At 56.1% G+C, this 15,645-nt stretch overlaps 6 protein-coding genes across 6 annotated transcripts; 4 read left to right on the forward strand and 2 right to left on the reverse strand.

Annotated features, from left to right (window-relative positions):
* Nucleotides 1-2,530: 2,530 nt before the first annotated feature.
* H310_02609 (hypothetical protein) lies at nt 2,531-4,763 on the forward strand (the record flags this gene model as incomplete). The annotated part of the gene is made up of 5 exons (XM_008866178.1): nt 2,531-2,657; nt 2,705-3,016; nt 3,062-3,240; nt 3,298-3,555; nt 3,773-4,763. The coding sequence occupies 5 exons, from the start codon at nt 2,531-2,533 to the stop codon at nt 4,652-4,654; spliced, it is 1,758 nt and encodes a 585-aa protein (XP_008864400.1). The 3' UTR covers nt 4,655-4,763.
* On the reverse strand, nt 4,644-6,875 carry H310_02610 (hsp70-like protein). The gene has a single exon (XM_008866179.1). It carries the CDS (start codon nt 6,836-6,838, stop codon nt 4,886-4,888), a length of 1,953 nt encoding a protein of 650 aa, XP_008864401.1. The 5' UTR covers nt 6,839-6,875; the 3' UTR covers nt 4,644-4,885.
* Nucleotides 6,876-7,273: 398 nt separating this feature from the next.
* Nucleotides 7,274-8,167, forward strand: H310_02611 (hypothetical protein; the record flags this gene model as incomplete). Its single annotated transcript, XM_008866180.1, has 8 exons — nt 7,274-7,277; nt 7,334-7,410; nt 7,471-7,578; nt 7,627-7,695; nt 7,742-7,797; nt 7,856-7,925; nt 7,972-8,013; nt 8,069-8,167. 8 exons carry the CDS (start codon nt 7,274-7,276, stop codon nt 8,165-8,167), a joined length of 525 nt encoding a protein of 174 aa, XP_008864402.1.
* A 135-nt stretch (nt 8,168-8,302) lies between these two features.
* H310_02612 (hypothetical protein) lies at nt 8,303-12,592 on the forward strand (the record flags this gene model as incomplete). Its single annotated transcript, XM_008866181.1, has 7 exons — nt 8,303-8,770; nt 8,821-9,518; nt 9,568-9,749; nt 9,797-10,224; nt 10,272-11,246; nt 11,300-12,428; nt 12,477-12,592. The coding sequence occupies 7 exons, from the start codon at nt 8,303-8,305 to the stop codon at nt 12,590-12,592; spliced, it is 3,996 nt and encodes a 1,331-aa protein (XP_008864403.1).
* Nucleotides 12,593-12,634: 42 nt separating this feature from the next.
* Nucleotides 12,635-13,512, reverse strand: H310_02613 (hypothetical protein). Its single transcript, XM_008866182.1, has one exon. It carries the CDS (start codon nt 13,504-13,506, stop codon nt 12,748-12,750), a length of 759 nt encoding a protein of 252 aa, XP_008864404.1. The 5' UTR covers nt 13,507-13,512; the 3' UTR covers nt 12,635-12,747.
* Nucleotides 13,513-14,154: 642 nt separating this feature from the next.
* On the forward strand, nt 14,155-14,913 carry H310_02614 (hypothetical protein; the record flags this gene model as incomplete). Its single annotated transcript, XM_008866183.1, has 1 exon — nt 14,155-14,913. One exon carries the CDS (start codon nt 14,155-14,157, stop codon nt 14,911-14,913), a length of 759 nt encoding a protein of 252 aa, XP_008864405.1.
* Nucleotides 14,914-15,645: the final 732 nt, after the last annotated feature.

Consider the following 15,645-nt stretch of genomic DNA (forward strand, 5'->3'; position numbering starts at 1 on the left):
CAACTTTGATCCTCGTCATTGTTCATTTTGCTACAGCTATCAAGCGATTAAGAACTGATCATGTTGGTTGCAACTATGCGTAAGATCCGAACGGACCTTCTTTCTCTGCGCAACTCGATTGACCAAGTGACACCGAGCCAATTCTACAAGCGACTCCGCTCCGTACAATGCCGTATGGAAGCTGTCAAATCGCAAGTTTTAACACCCCGTTGGCTCTTGTACGACGTTGTGAATTTGCAAATCATGAGCGAAGCTTTAACGATGTTTGTTCAGCGCGAAAATCCTTCACAGAAGTCAAAAGCATAAAATATCATATCTCGTATTGCATTTCTTGATGTAAAAATTACTGCACCCGCAAGGTGTCGAACCACGTACCTCTTCGACGTCATGTCGAACCGAGGTGTCACTGCGTAAGTATTTAATCGCACGTGAACTATAAAGACTGGCTTGTTTGGTACACTAAATGTACTCACGAACATTCTTTGGGAATATCTCATCCACTTTCAGAACCAATACTTTCAAAATTTGAGCCTATGATTGGATCGCATTTTTCCAAATTTGAGATTTGAACCGATTTCGTGTGAATTGAACTTTATAGATGTGATGAAACACTGCACTCGTCGCCTTGGATCCCCCCGTGCCTCGTGTCGAAGGCTGGACGGGACCGAGGACAATTCCGCTCCGTCATACCGACTCGGTTCCCCGAAAGAGCAGAGGGGCATCCTTTATCATGCAAACCACGTGCTATACACAAACCGTAACGCTCCTAACGCGTCACACCGTTTGTTGTTTGATAGTTTATCTTTCTCTTTGCGGAGGGTGTTCCATATTCGGGCACCATTGCCTGGACCGTGATTCATTCAGGTCACCAGGAAGCCGTTTGTACGTTGCGGCGAAACTGGGCGGCTGCCCATGGTCTTCCATGGCATTCCAGACAAATCCCATCGCACCCTTTTCATCGCGTTGATCGAGCTTGGATCGGATGTGCGTGCCGACGACAGCGCCGAGATGTTTGCCCCACAAATACTCCTTTTGTCGTATAAAGTCTCAGCGAACGAGCAAATCGTGATGGGATGGTTTGTCAGTCGCGAGCTCTTCGAGGGCGTTCCAATTCCACCGGTGTGCTTTTGGCCACACAAAGTTATGGCGACCAGCGCACTTGCACAATGGATGCGACCCGCGTCATAGATCCGGCAAAACTTTGACCACAAGGCACTTGAGCAAGTGGCTCGGCCACGGGGGACTTTGAACAGATAGGGAACGTTCACAAACGTCGTGTGGGGCTATTGAGTGCGCTGACATTCGACGATTTCCAGGATTTGACGCTGTCTTTTCACCCAGTACCACGGGGGCGAGCTAGGACCCACGCCATTCTGTCTCCAATCCCATCGCGTTCAGAGCTTCGCGTTTGTCTTGGGGCATGGAGTCTTTGCAACGCTGAACAAAGTTGCAAGCCATGGCGGGTCGTCGTGCTGGACGGTCACGTGAGTGTACGATTTCTGTACATTTCTCGTCGATAGCTAGCGGAGTTTGGCTCCCCTTAGGTCACTGGACTCGAACGAAGCATGATGTTTGCGTTCCAGTGAAGCGACCAGGGGAGTTCACCTTTCCGGTTACCAGACCCGACGACCTCGGGCCCGCACACACTGTCGCATGGAGATTGGCTGTATAGAGTGCACAATGGCCGATTGTATTGACACGGATCGTCGAGAAGGCCTAGAAGTGCGGCGCTCTCGCGTCCTGTCGGCACGTGATGTAGCCATCACACCAATAAAATCTATTTTGACTCTGGCGCAGGATTCGACACGTTCTGAGTGGTGGAGCTAGGTAGGTTGTCGTGGCCGCTCCACACCAGAACGAGCACCAGGACCATCACACTTGACGACAAATGTCGTGGGGTGCCGTGATGTGCCATGCGCACAACTCCTGGCTTCAACCCGTCAGACATACAGGTAGCACTGTACAATGATGGCCTCCACGACGTCACGAGCTCCAATATGGCTTCACTTCACCTAGTACTTTCCAACCAACGGTGATGCAAAGCGTCTCTTATGCGCCGAAGAGCTGCTTGTCGCTGAGGTTATGGAGGGTATCCTGACAAAGAGAGCATCGTGTGTGTAAGCGGGCGCAGAGGAAGGTGCGCCAGACTGGGTAAAGTGGAGAATGAATTAGCAGCGTTAATCCTATCTAACGCTACAGCTAAGGCACGCAAGCCAGTCATTTGAGGGGGCCTGCAAACATGCAGTAATCTTTAAGTGGGCAAGTTCGCCAGGGAGTGTTGGCGAACGTCGATGTCGAAATATCCGGATAGTGTAACCCGGTTACAGTGTGTGTGCTAGTTGGGCTGCGGCCCTTGAGCACAGGAATCCTGGATGTGTCCACCTAAAAATAAAATAGAAGTTAAAGCACTCATTCCATGACGCGGTCGCCGCAACCCTTTCCCTGCCGTTTCGATCGTTGGATTGGTTGACAGATGCTATCCGGATACAAGTCGAAACCGTTGCGATCTTCCGTTCCTTCATTTTCAAAGATGGGAATCGACGAAGGCACTTCATCCGGCGATGCTGCACGCATGCGAACCATGCCGCCTCTACGGCAGGACGGTGACTCCTCGAATGTGGATGCGCCTCCTGTGGATGGCCCGTCCCCGGGACAAGGTAATCCGACGAGGTGATTTGGCGATCGAACAACGCTCTCTTGCTAGTCGCTACAGTGACGTCGATGAATCCGCTATCCAAGGACTTTCAGAGAGTCCGGTACCTTCTTCAAGCGTCCCTTCCAGGGTTCCTCGTGCACGATGACGTCATGATATGGGATATGAAGAACCCAACGCTACAAACGCAGTACGAGGAACAGACGGCAGGTCTTCTCGAAGTCGACTCGTGGGTCGCGGTGGAAGACCTTGGGCCGTCCATGGCTCAAATGTACAGCTATGGATTCACGGCAATGGAGTCGACGCAGCACGGGATGAAGTTCACGACAGGGAACATCGTCATGGACAACCCTGGCAAATCTGGTGATCACAATGTCAATCGATTCACAGATCTCATGGCTACGGCAGGGACGAAGCAGTTTGTGCTGTGTAAAGTGGCATCCGGTCGCTCGCTACCCATCGAGCGCGAGGAAGACGCGAAAGCAAGGCTTCCCCAGGGGTACCACAGCCACTACCTTGTCCAGCCGCAGGAGTCTGCTCAACGAGATCGTTACTACCACGAGTACATTGTCCAGTCGTCACGCCAGGTATAATCTTGACGAAGAGTGACAATGCATGATGGCTAGGTCATGGTTGTTTGATAGGTTCTGCCTCAATACCTCGTTCGTTTCACGTACTCAGCCATTGAATCCAAGCCTGCACCAGTGTGTGCCTTGTGTGAGAAGCAAGCCGCATCTCTCCACTGTCCGTCCTGCGACGCCAATCTGTGTCCTTCGTGTGACACATCAGTTCACTCGGCCAACAAACTCGCCGGTCGCCACAAGCGATCGCCGCTTGCGGCGCCGTCTGCCGCTGGAGAACCCCCTGTTCTGCTCAGCCTCCCTTCCGTCCCATGTCGTCTGGTGCGTGGAGGACCCGTGGTGTTTTCGATGGTGGTATTTTTGGCGATTTCCGTTGTTTTTCCGGTATTCGATCTCATGGATTTTGTTGAATATATTTCCCAGTTTTTTCCATGTTTTCTGTCAAAATGACGAATGCAGCAGATTGTCACAGTAGAAACGCTGACGGAGAACGTTTTGCAAATATTTTAAACGTTGTCTGACAATTTTGGCAAATTAGCACGAGTCCAAGAACGTCGAGTTCTACTGTGCAGCATGCGCGATCCCGGTCTGCGTGCACTGCAAGATGGTGGGCGATCACTCCGCGGGGGAGAAGGGTGCCCATCGCCTTGTGAGCTTGCTTGATGCGTACGAGCAGAGTATCAAGGAATCGGCCAAGCCCGACCCGTTGATCGAGACTCGGAAGGGGATGATTGCCACCAAACTCAAGCAAATCAGCGACCGCGTAGGCGACATCGCGGCCAACAAACGAGACGTTGAAATGCAGGTGCGGCGCAGCATGGATGTCGTCTTGGCACGCCTCGAGGAAGAAGCGAAGGCGAAGATGGACTTGCTCCGATGCGAGGAGCTCGAGTTGACGCGGCAGTTGCAGCAAGTCGAGTGGGCCGATGCATTTCTCGCAAGTCAGCGCAGTCAGCTAGCGCCGGTCGAGTTCTTGGCGGCGTGGCACTTGCACAAACCGCTGCGCGTGGAGCAGCGTGAATTCCCCGTCGTGCATCTCGCGTCAGCAGAGAGCGTGAAGCCAGACATCCAACTGCTAGGACGCATGCAGGTAGTGTCTGGGGACGGCGACGGCCACGTACAACTGAACGACGACGACGACGGCAAACGACGCGACGAAGAGCAGCATCCACACCAAGTGGGCGGCCACGTCATGTCCCCCAAGGGGAAGCGCATCATCCAAGACGTCAAGAACGACCTCCTCAAGGGAGGCGGTGCTCGCAGTCCACAGAAACGAGAGACGGCGCGGGGTAGCTTCACCTTGCGCATGTCGAGCACATCCTCCAACACCCGCCAAGACGTGTGGTCGACCCAGTTGCGTCGCGAGATGGGGCTTGACTCGGCTGACGACGCGTCCAAGCCCGAAACGACCGACGACTAAGTTAGGGTTCAAAATCCAACATCTGCATCACTTTTCAAACGCGACTGCCGCGCACGGCGTTCCTATGATCGCCGCAGGTCATGCCATCAAGCTGCTTGCATGACCGAACCATCGGTTAGAAATGCATGCCATTCGCATGCTAGAGTTCTCAGGGACACCAATGTGTCATCGACAGTGAACAATCCATGCCTCAACTTGATATTATAGTACGAAAGAAGTTGGGCAGACTGCTTAATCGACTTCTTCAATCTTGGGACCTTGGGCGCTCGACGCCGGAGGAGGGGCGCCACCCGCACCAAAGTCCGGCATGCCGCCGGGACCGCCAGGTGCACCGCCCGCCGCATACAGCTTTTGCATGATCGGGTTCGCAACACCTTCGAGTTCCTTTTGCTTGGCCTCAAACTCTTCCTTCTCAGCCGACTGGTTCGCATCCAACCAGCTAATGGTCTCAGTCACCTTGTCGTCGACTGTCTTCTTGTCCGCGGCATCCAACTTGCCTTGGAGCTTTTCGTCGTTCAGCGTGTTGCGCAAGTTGTACGCATAGTTTTCCAAGCCGTTCTTGGCTTCGATGCGAACCTTGTTGGCTTCGTCTTCCGACTTGTACTTTTCGGCTTCCTGCACCATGCGCTCAATGTCGTCCTTGGTCAAGCGGCCCTTGTCGTTCGTAATCGTAATCTTGTTCTCCTTGCCGGTCGACTTTTCAATCGCAGACACGTTCAAGATACCGTTGGCGTCAATGTCGAAAGTCACGTCGACTTGAGGCACACCGCGAGGCATGGGAGGGATCCCGTCCAACGAAAACTTGCCCAACAAGTTGTTGTCGCGCGTCATCGAGCGTTCACCTTCAAACACTTGGATCAACACACCAGGCTGGTTGTCGGCGTAGGTCGAAAACGTCTGCGACTTCTTCGTCGGCACCGTCGTGTTGCGCTGGATCAAAGTCGTCATGACGCCGCCGGCCGTTTCCAAACCGAGAGACAAAGGCGTCACGTCCAACAACAGCAAGTCCTGCAACTTCTCCGAGCTGTCGTTGCCCGACAAAATCGCGGCTTGCACGGTAGCACCGAACGCGACAGCTTCATCAGGGTTGATCGACTTGCACGGTTCCTTGCCGTTGAAGAAGTCCGACAACAGTTGTTGCACCTTGGGGATACGGGTCGAACCACCGACAAGCACCACTTCGTGCACTTGGCTCTTCGACAACTTCGAGTCGCGCAACACCTTCTCCACAGGTTCCATTGTCTTGCGGAAGTAGTCGCCGCACATGTCTTCGAAACGAGCACGCGTGATCGTGCTGTTGAAGTCAATGCCGTCGAACAGCGAGTCAATTTCGATGTACGCTTGTGCCGACGACGACAGGGTACGCTTGGCGCGCTCGCAGGCAGTACGCAGACGGCGAAGGGCACGTTGGTTTTGGGTCATGTCCTTGCGGTGCTTGCGCTTGAACTCCGCCGTAAAGTGGTCTACCAAGCGGTTGTCGAAGTCTTCACCACCCAAGTGCGTGTCACCGGCAGTCGCCTTCACTTCAAAGATACCCTCTTCGATCGTCAACAGCGACACATCAAAGGTACCACCGCCCAAATCGAAAATGAGCACATTGCGTTCGCCACCCTTCTTGTCCAAACCGTACGCAATGGCAGCGGCAGTGGGTTCGTTGATGATACGAAGCACATTCAACCCAGCAATGGCACCGGCGTCCTTGGTCGCTTGACGTTGCGAATCGTTGAAATAGGCAGGGACGGTGATGACAGCGTTGTTGACGGTCGACCCAATGTAGGCTTCCGACACTTCCTTCATCTTGATCAACACCATCGACGAAATTTCTTCAGGTTGGAACGTCTTGGTTTCGCCCTTGAATTCCACCGTGATTTGGGGCTTGTCGCCCGCACCGGGGGTGACCTTGAACGGCCAGTGCTTGATGTCGGCTTGGATCACAGGGTCGTTGAACTTGCGGCCGATCAAACGCTTGGCGTCGAACACCGTGTTGGTCGGGTTCATCGCGACTTGGTTCTTGGCGGCATCACCGATCAGGCGTTCGCTGTCCGTGAACGCGACGTACGACGGGGTCGTGCGGTTCCCCTGGTCGTTCGCAATGATTTCCACGCGGTCGTTTTGCCACACACCGACGCACGAGTAGGTCGTGCCGAGATCGATACCGACGCTAGCGCCTTGGACTCCGGACATGTTGATGCGTCGGAGAAAATTCTAAAATGACTGTCCGCCGTCCGCTTTTGCAGTCATTTTCGAGAAGATTCGACCGATCCTTCCAGCATATTCTATCAATAGTATACAAAAACCAAGATATTTATCTCGAAGGGATGCGATTGGCTGGAAACCATGGAAACCTCTGATATTGTATAGTTTTGCGCCCACCAGACCATTCAACCGCAGGATGTCGAGTATGTTTGACCAGCGAAATATCGAGTGTGACAGGTCCGAATGTTGCAGAATACTGGACAGGTTGATCATTGCGGTTGTCCGGTTTTTATCCGGAATACTTGTAAAATACAATATGCCTGGGTATCGGATTTCGAAGGGTTGACAGACCCCTCTCCCGAGCGCGTGTCGTGTAATGCGAACACATAATTCAAGTCGCCGACACCGTCCCGCGCTGAAGAGATGGGTAACGACATCGCGCCGTCGACGGGGATCGCTGTGGCTCACTCAATTTCGATGTAGCTGTCCCAGATGTCTACCGCGTGTTCGTCAGCAAAGACTACATGAAGTTCAACGCTGCGCACTTCATTGCTTTCAAGGTGTGGAATTTCGTCGAGCGTGTCCTAGGCGGGCTCTTGAGTTGATGTGTTTCTGATTAGGGATTCCGTGAGCGCCTGCATGGACACAACTACCGCATGTCCGTGACTATCACTGGCGATCGCATCGGACACGACGGGTACCTCATGGATTTTGGCGACATCAAGAAGGTGTGTATGCCATTGAATCCAGTTGCACCGAAAACCATCGTGGAATAGATTGCCCGCGAAGTGTGCCGCGAATTGAACGAACACTTTATCGTGCCATCAAAGAGCGACGTGCTGAAAGTAAGTGCCTTCGTCGTCGTCGCAGGTGGTCATCTCGAACGACTAGATCGACGTGACCGACGAGACTGTGACTTTGGTCACTGAGGACAACAAAACGTTCAGGTGAGCGAACACCATCGTCGTGTGCGTCGAGCCAAAGATTTCATTGTCACGCGCGTAGCTTCCCTCGCGAGGATTGCTCGCTCCTGCCGATCGTCCATTCCAGCGCCGAAGAATTGGCGCGGTATTTGGTACGTCAACACGACGAACTAGGAATTGAACACTTTGTCACGACAGATGGATGTTCTCCTGGAGCGCTTCACGATGACTCAAATGAAGGCAAGTGGCGATGAATCCATAGCCATGTCAAAACTTTACGATCGATTCTACATAGGCTCGTCATGCAACGAAGATTGAAGTGTCCATCGCCGAAGCGGAAAACCAACTGGCCTCGGTCACCCGAAGCCTCGATTATAGCGAACTCAGCCCTTAAGTTGCCGGCCGTGCTGTAACATCTTGCGCTGCTTCACTCTGCCCATTCGTCTCGTTGCAGCTTCCTTGCGGTGATGCCCCCTGCAGAACAGACCTGTCAACTCGCCGCTCTCGCAAAAAGATTCGGATAACAGGAATGTATCCGGATAATCTCATTTTCGAGGACGTCAACATGGACCGATTGGCGCTCTCGTACGAGTCCGAGCAGCGCTTGGAGGACCTTCTCCGTGATGATCTGCAGCTTCCATCGGCACAGACGCAGTTCTTTCGCGGTCGGAGAAGTAAGAAGAAGGTAGAGAAGGCGTACGATGGACTGACGGCAATGGGGTTTTCGATGGACCAAATTGAAGCCGCGCTCGCGCACTCCCATGACTTGACAGGAGCGGTGCAATACTTGTGTCTGTACAACTCGAACGGTGATCTACCCTCGGCCTTTCGTTCGTATGTGTACAAGCCTTCCGCGCGACAAACAAGTGGGCTCCCGGCACAGCTGACTCTTATCCCTGCACCGTCTTCAGGTTGTTCCCCACACGGCACCCGCGATCGCGCGATTGCACCTCCAGTTCCTGTTCCATCACCTTCGATAAAGTTGTCCACCATCGAGGTACGTCATCTCGAGCAACTCGTGGATGTTCACTCTGGACGTTTGTGCAGGCAGACAACGCAAAGGCGTGGACGCTGCAGTACTTGAACTCGTTGGACGAAGATGTACTGAGCCCAGATGCAACACGGCAACAGCTCGAACTGGACTTGGCGCATGCTACGACTGAGCTTAAAGGGTTGAAGAAGTCTCGGAAGCATGAGGCGGGGCACTGGAACGCCGAAATCGCGCGGATTAAAGCAGAGCTAGCTGCATTGTCAGTTCAGGGAATCCCACACGAGGTTCCAGCAACCGCACCCACCTGCGAAATCCACGAAGCCGCTCCGTCACCTGCCGCGTTCGACAGTGAAGAGAACGACGATGGAATGGACATGTTTTCGATGTTGGAGGCCGCTGCGCCACCTCCACCCGCTCCTACGCCTGCCGTACCGCCTCCGATTCATGTGGAGAGTGCGGTCAAATGGACGGGAAAGACTCCACGCGTTCAGCTACAAGAATATTGTCAGAAACAAAAGTGGACCCCGCCCCACTACACCAATTCTGGACCTTCGTCGTCTTCAAGGCACCGCTTCGATGTCCACGTCAAGCGCCGCGGCAACCTCCCAACCTTGTCCTTCCATCTCGAGCACGATGGAGATGCCTACACATCTCCTGACGCGGCGAAAGATGCCGTGGCGACACGAGCTCTGTACGGCCTCGTGCCGCATCTCCCGCTCTACCGCGGATTCCCTCCCCATTTCAGAGATATGTGGTACATCCGCACGCCCATCATGATCGTAAAGCGTGACATTCAAACGTAGGCTCGAATGGTTGCGGCGAGTGGAGGCTGCAAAGGATGAGACCAAGTCGACGGCCACCAAGTCCAAGGACTCGGTCATCGACAGCCTCTTTCAGTTAGCGCAAGACACCTTCCACGGCGACGCACAAGCACCGATGAGTGTTGAATGCCCTGCGCCAGCCACTTGTCGTCCATCATCGGGTGGTATTCTATTTCATGATAGATGGTGAAGGTGCTGACGAGAGGTCTAGACAACATGGTTGTGGCCGACTCGTGGGACAGCGACGATGACGACAATGGAGAGGTGCATGGAGAGTCCGTCAATGGTACTACACAAAACAGCACAGTGAGCGAAGGGGAAGTTGTTTGTGGTCAACGAGTGGACCTCTTTGAGGCCGTGCGAAGGACGAAGGAGTACCAGGCCATGGTGAGCGGTCGCCAGGCCCTGCCGATTGCTGCCTTTCAGCGCGAGATACTGGAGCAGTCTCGACAGAGTCGGGTCGTGCTCATTTCGGGCGAAACGGGGTCGGGCAAGAGTACGCAGGTCCCGCACTACCTCCTGGAAGACATGTTGTCGAGTGCAACCATCCACGATGACGAAGACATCATTTTGTGCACCCAACCGCGGCGACTGGCCGCCATTGGCGTCGCAGAGCGCGTGGCTGACGAGATGGGCCAGGTACGGCGATCCCATCCACGCGTTTCGATTGACGGCATCGTGTGCAGGAAGTGGGGAAGGGCCTTGTCGGGTACCACATTCGACTGGACGCAAAGAAAGGCCGGGGGTGCCGCCTCGTGTTTTGCACGACGGGCATTCTGCTCCGAATGATGCAGACAAACCCAACTCTCACCGGCGTCAAGTACGTCGTCGTCGATGAGATCCACGAGCGAGATGTCCAGAGCGACATCCTCCTTGGCCTCCTGTGCCGCGTCCTGCGCAAGACGCTGCATCTCCGTGTCGTCCTCATGAGCGCAACCCTCCACGCAGCACAGTTTCAATCGTATTTTACCCACCACGCGCGGCTGGTCACGGTGCCAGGCCGGCTCTTCCCTGTCGATACACTATTCCTCGAAGACGCGATCGAGCGCACCCAGCACGTGGTGTTGGATGGCTCGCGATGCTGCACACCCAAACACGCCGCCGCCGAGAACAGATACACGCTGCACATGTCGGGGCGCGACGGTCGCGTATCGACCCAGGTGCTGACGTGGAGCAGCGCAGACGTCCACCGTCGCGGGCCGCTGCACAACGTGGGCGATGGCAAGTACAGCACCCACACGCTCGCCATGATGGCGAAAGTCGACCCGTCTGTGATAAACTTTGACTTGATCGAAGAGCTCGTGGAGCACGTGATCACGGCGACGACCAAAGACCACGGCGCGATCTTGATCTTTCTCAGTGGCCGCGCGGAAATACGAACACTCGTCGACCAGCTGGAAGCGAATCGCCACCTCGCGTCGACCTGTGTTTTCCTTCCACTCCACGCGTCGCTGTCGACGGCCGACCAGCGCCGCGTGTTTCAACGGCCACCGCCCTCCATGACCAAGGTGATCGTGGCCACCAACATCGCCGAGACGTCCGTCACCATCGACGACGTGTCGGTCGTGATCGACGCCGGCCGAGTCAAGCAGATGCGCCACGACACCAAGACCCAAACGTCCTTCCTGACTGAAGTTTGGATCGCCCAGGCCAACGCAATGGTGAGTTTATCGTCCATCCTACCCATGGCGCATAATACATGGCGCCAACATAGCAACGATCTGGACGCGCGGGCCGGGTCCAAGCCGGCACGTGCTTTCGCTTGTACCCCCGTGACCTGTACGAGCACGAGATGTTGCCGCAGCCGATCGCAGAGATTCACCGCGCACCGCTCACGAGCCTCACGCTGCAGCTCCACGAACTGCTCCGCGACGAGTCGGTGGGGCAGTTTTGGCCAGAGCTCTTGGAGCCGCCACCCGAACAAGCTGTTCGCGACGCTACATTGGAATTGATTCAGCTAGGGGCATTGGATTATGATGGCGACGGCGCTGTCCCTGAAGAAGACATGGCTGGCTCCCCCAGCAAGTTGAAGCTCACGGCACTTGGCCACCACTTGGCCAAGCTCCCACTCGATGTCCGCGTCGGCAAGATGCTGTTGTACGCGTCCATCTTTCACGTGTCGAGGCCCGCTGCCATCGTTGCGGCCATCCTAGAGTCCAAGAGTCCATTCGTCGCTCCCCATGGCCAGGAAAAAGCGATGGACGCCGCGCGGCGACAGTTTGCGACGTTCAACAGCGACCTCCTCACGGATCTCTCGGCGTTTCTCGCGTGGGAGGCGTGTGGGAAAGACCGCGACCGAGCATTTTGCACCAAACATTTCCTCAATCGCGTCGCGCTCGTCGAGATTGATCAACTTGCGGCGTCGTTTGAGCGGTTGCTGGTGGACCTGGGATTTATTGCACCCGACTCCAGTCGAAAGCGCCATGAATCGGCGGTGGACATGGTGGTCCTGGCCGCGGTCGTGGCGGCAGGAATGTATCCGAGTGTGGTCTTTATCGATTCGTCCACATTATCGAATCGAACGTTCTGGGACCACCGCAAACAGGTCTACCTCCACCCTTCATCCATCAATCACGGCCCAACAGTGGCGTTTGCGACGACTTACCTCGGCTACTACCTCAAGCTAGTCACGTCGTCCAAGGTGTATGTGCCCGTGTCGAGCGGTGTGACGCCGCTGGCGCTGGCGCTGTTTGGTGGACGGTTCGACTTCAGTTGGTCCGAGCCGCCCGACTCGTTCGAGACTTCGCACGCAACAATCGACAAGTGGATTGACCTGCCATGCGCTGGCCGCACCGCCATGCTCGTGGTGGAACTGCGCCGTCGGTTGAACGACCTCCTGCAGCGTACGTTGCTCCTTGGATCATTCGAGGGAGCTGAGATTGGCCGCGTAGGCAAGCTCGCCGCCCCATCTACAATGGAGCCACACGACCAAGCTCTCGTGCAAACCGTGTCGCTGCTGTGGCGGCAAGAGCGCGCAAGCTGTAGCCCCGTCCGGCCTTCCCACTAATGCCGACGACCTTGCAGATTACATTCGTTCTTGCAATCCACTTACGCGATGAATTGAACCATCTCCAGACATTTCATGCATCCTTATTTCATTCAAAGACACGGCATGACGACATACACGCAATGGACATGGCCTTTCCTACGCCGTTGTGCGGCCTAGGGCACGTACTGCTGGATGAAGGACTTGGCCGTGTTGAGACGACCGTACACACCAGGCTTGTTGAGCTGGCCGCAGCCCAGACCCCAGCTCACGACACCCACCAGACGCACGCCCGACGCGTCTTCGATCGTCAACGGTCCTCCCGAGTCTCCCTGGCACGAGTCTTCTCCGGCCAACCCGCCCGCAGCCAACATGGTGGCGTCGACCTTGCTGGGCGCTAGCGCCGCCGCGGCCTTGGCATTGTCCCAGGTCATCAAGCTGACTTCCTTGAGGACGCGCGACTGAGTCCCGCCCGACGACGTGGTGCCCCACCCACGCACCCACGTCTTCACGTTGGCCGGGACCGACTCGTACGAGATCTTGACTGGCGCAATCGTCGTAATGTTGCGGTCCAAGAGGAGGATCGCGACGTCGTTTGCGTTGGTGCGCGCGCTGTTGAGCGGGTGCTTGATCTCTCGGACGACCCTGGCCGACTCACCGTCGGACGACCCAGTCAGGTAGTGCGTCCCCACGACGACATACGACAGGCCGTGACCCATGCAGTGCGCCGCCGTCACAATCACGTTGGGGGCGACAAGACTGCCGCCGCAGCTCGACGTGGCTGTGGGAGACACCTTCAGGCCTGCCAAGTACCGGTGCTTGCCAACTTCCGCTTCGCGGCCGCCGACAATCTCAAAGTCGTTGTTGGGGGCGACTGGGTCAAGGGCAAACACAGCCGAGGCGAGGGTAGCGAGGATGGCGAGTGCGATCTTCATGGCAAGTGAAATTGGAAAATGGTCACCTCGACCGACGAGGTGGGGGGGGGGGTTGTGGGAAGAGCGCACTGGGTTCGACCTGGGTGGGTTGAAGTTGTCCAGGTCGAATGGATAGCCTGGTTCTCGATCTCGTGGATGGTGTCGTCGATCGCCTCCAGGTAATCATGGCCAATGTGGACCTCTCCATAAAATGGCTGCCTGAGATCCCAGTCCAACTCATCCATGTGGCAAGGAACCTGTGACCTACTCAAGTGGGACGGCGAGCCTGCAAAACCTGACTCGACCTGATCACGTAGCCCTTTCGCACGATCCCGTCGTGGAAAAACAGTGGCATCCTGACGGTAGCTAACCTGTGGCTTTGGGACGGTGGCCGGCGACTTTGTGACGGTAGGTTGCTGTCTCGCCGTCACAGGTTCCTTGCCACATGGATGAGTTGGACTGGGATCTCAGGCAGCCATTTTATGGAGAGGTCCACATTGGCCATGATTACCTGGAGGCGATCGACGACACCATCCACGAGATCGAGAACCAGGCTATCCATTCGACCTGGACAACTTCAACCCACCCAGGTCGAACCCAGTGCGCTCTTCCCACAACCCCCCCCCCCACCTCGTCGGTCGAGGTGACCATTTTCCAATTTCGCTTGCCATGATGATCGCACTCGCCATCCTCGCTACCCTCGCCTCGGCTGTGTTTGCCCTTGACCCAGTCGCCCCCAACAACGACTTTGAGATTGTCGGCGGCCGCGAAGCGGAAGTTGGCAAGCACCGGTACTTGGCAGGCCTGAAGGTGTCTCCCACAGCCACGTCGAGCTGCGGCGGCAGTCTTGTCGCCCCCAACGTGATTGTGACGGCGGCGCACTGCATGGGTCACGGCCTGTCGTATGTCGTCGTGGGGACGCACTACCTGACTGGGTCGTCCGACGGTGAGTCGGCCAGGGTCGTCCGAGAGATCAAGCACCCGCTCAACAGCGCGCGCACCAACGCAAACGACGTCGCGATCCTCCTCTTGGACCGCAACATTACGACGATTGCGCCAGTCAAGATCTCGTACGAGTCGGTCCCGGCCAACGTGAAGACGTGGGTGCGTGGGTGGGGCACCACGTCGTCGGGCGGGACTCAGTCGCGCGTCCTCAAGGAAGTCAGCTTGATGACCTGGGACAATGCCAAGGCCGCGGCGGCGCTAGCGCCCAGCAAGGTCGACGCCACCATGTTGGCTGCGGGCGGGTTGGCCGGAGAAGACTCGTGCCAGGGAGACTCGGGAGGACCGTTGACGATCGAAGACGCGTCGGGCGTGCGTCTGGTGGGTGTCGTGAGCTGGGGTCTGGGCTGCGGCCAGCTCAACAAGCCTGGTGTGTACGGTCGTCTCAACACGGCCAAGTCCTTCATCCAGCAGTACGTGCCCTAGGCCGCACAACGGCGTAGGAAAGGCCATGTCCATTGCGTGTATTCGTGTCGTCATGCAGAGTTGAATTGTATAATCATTCCTGCTTTACTCAACGGCATGACCAAGTGGTTAGCGAGCCCCGTTCGACCCGATGCTCTCTTATTGTACTTAGGTATTTGGTCTAATCTACACTTCGACAATGTCGTCATTGGGGTCAGCGCCCTTCGCTCGGGCGCTCGGCTGGGCAGTAGGTCTGGAGAGCGGTGAGATGGGCTTATTCGCACGAGGTCACCTGGTTGAGTGAACTGGATCAGATTGCGCCGCCGCCTGCGAGCGTCGGCCGCGGACGTCGGGTGGTGGCGAAGCACCATAGTACTCGTGGGACGGCGGCTTGTTAATCTTGTTTGACGCAATGAGGAGGTTCGACGAAGGACTGTATCGTTCGTCTCGATGGGATGCCCTCGCCATGTGAAGATGGTACGGCGGCGCGGGGTATTTCTGCTCCGTCAAGTCGCTCTACGGCCACAACGTGTCACCAGGTCGGATATGGATCGGAACTCGACAAACCAAATGCTGCCTCTCCTGCTTCAACGAGGCCGGTCTCTGCAGCTGCTGTTGTTGCTGGTGATGGTGATGACGGAGGGCAGGAGATGACGGGTGGCCTCGCTGTGGACTGCTTCCTCCGTGGAGGTCCATGGCCGATCGAAGGAACCCTTCGTGTTCCTGCAGGTACGATCCCAGGACGTGTTCAAA

This window comes from Aphanomyces invadans, assembly GCF_000520115.1.
Source record: "Aphanomyces invadans strain NJM9701 unplaced genomic scaffold supercont1.4, whole genome shotgun sequence".
Lineage (NCBI taxonomy): Eukaryota > Oomycota > Saprolegniomycetes > Saprolegniales > Verrucalvaceae > Aphanomyces > Aphanomyces invadans.

What these genes read in the sequence shown, in the direction of transcription:
- H310_02610 (XM_008866179.1), bottom strand. Translation starts at nt 6,838, where the DNA reads ATGTCCGGAGTCCAAGGCGCTAGCGTCGGTATCGATCTCGGCACGACC.
- H310_02613 (XM_008866182.1), bottom strand. Translation starts at nt 13,506, where the DNA reads ATGAAGATCGCACTCGCCATCCTCGCTACCCTCGCCTCGGCTGTGTTT.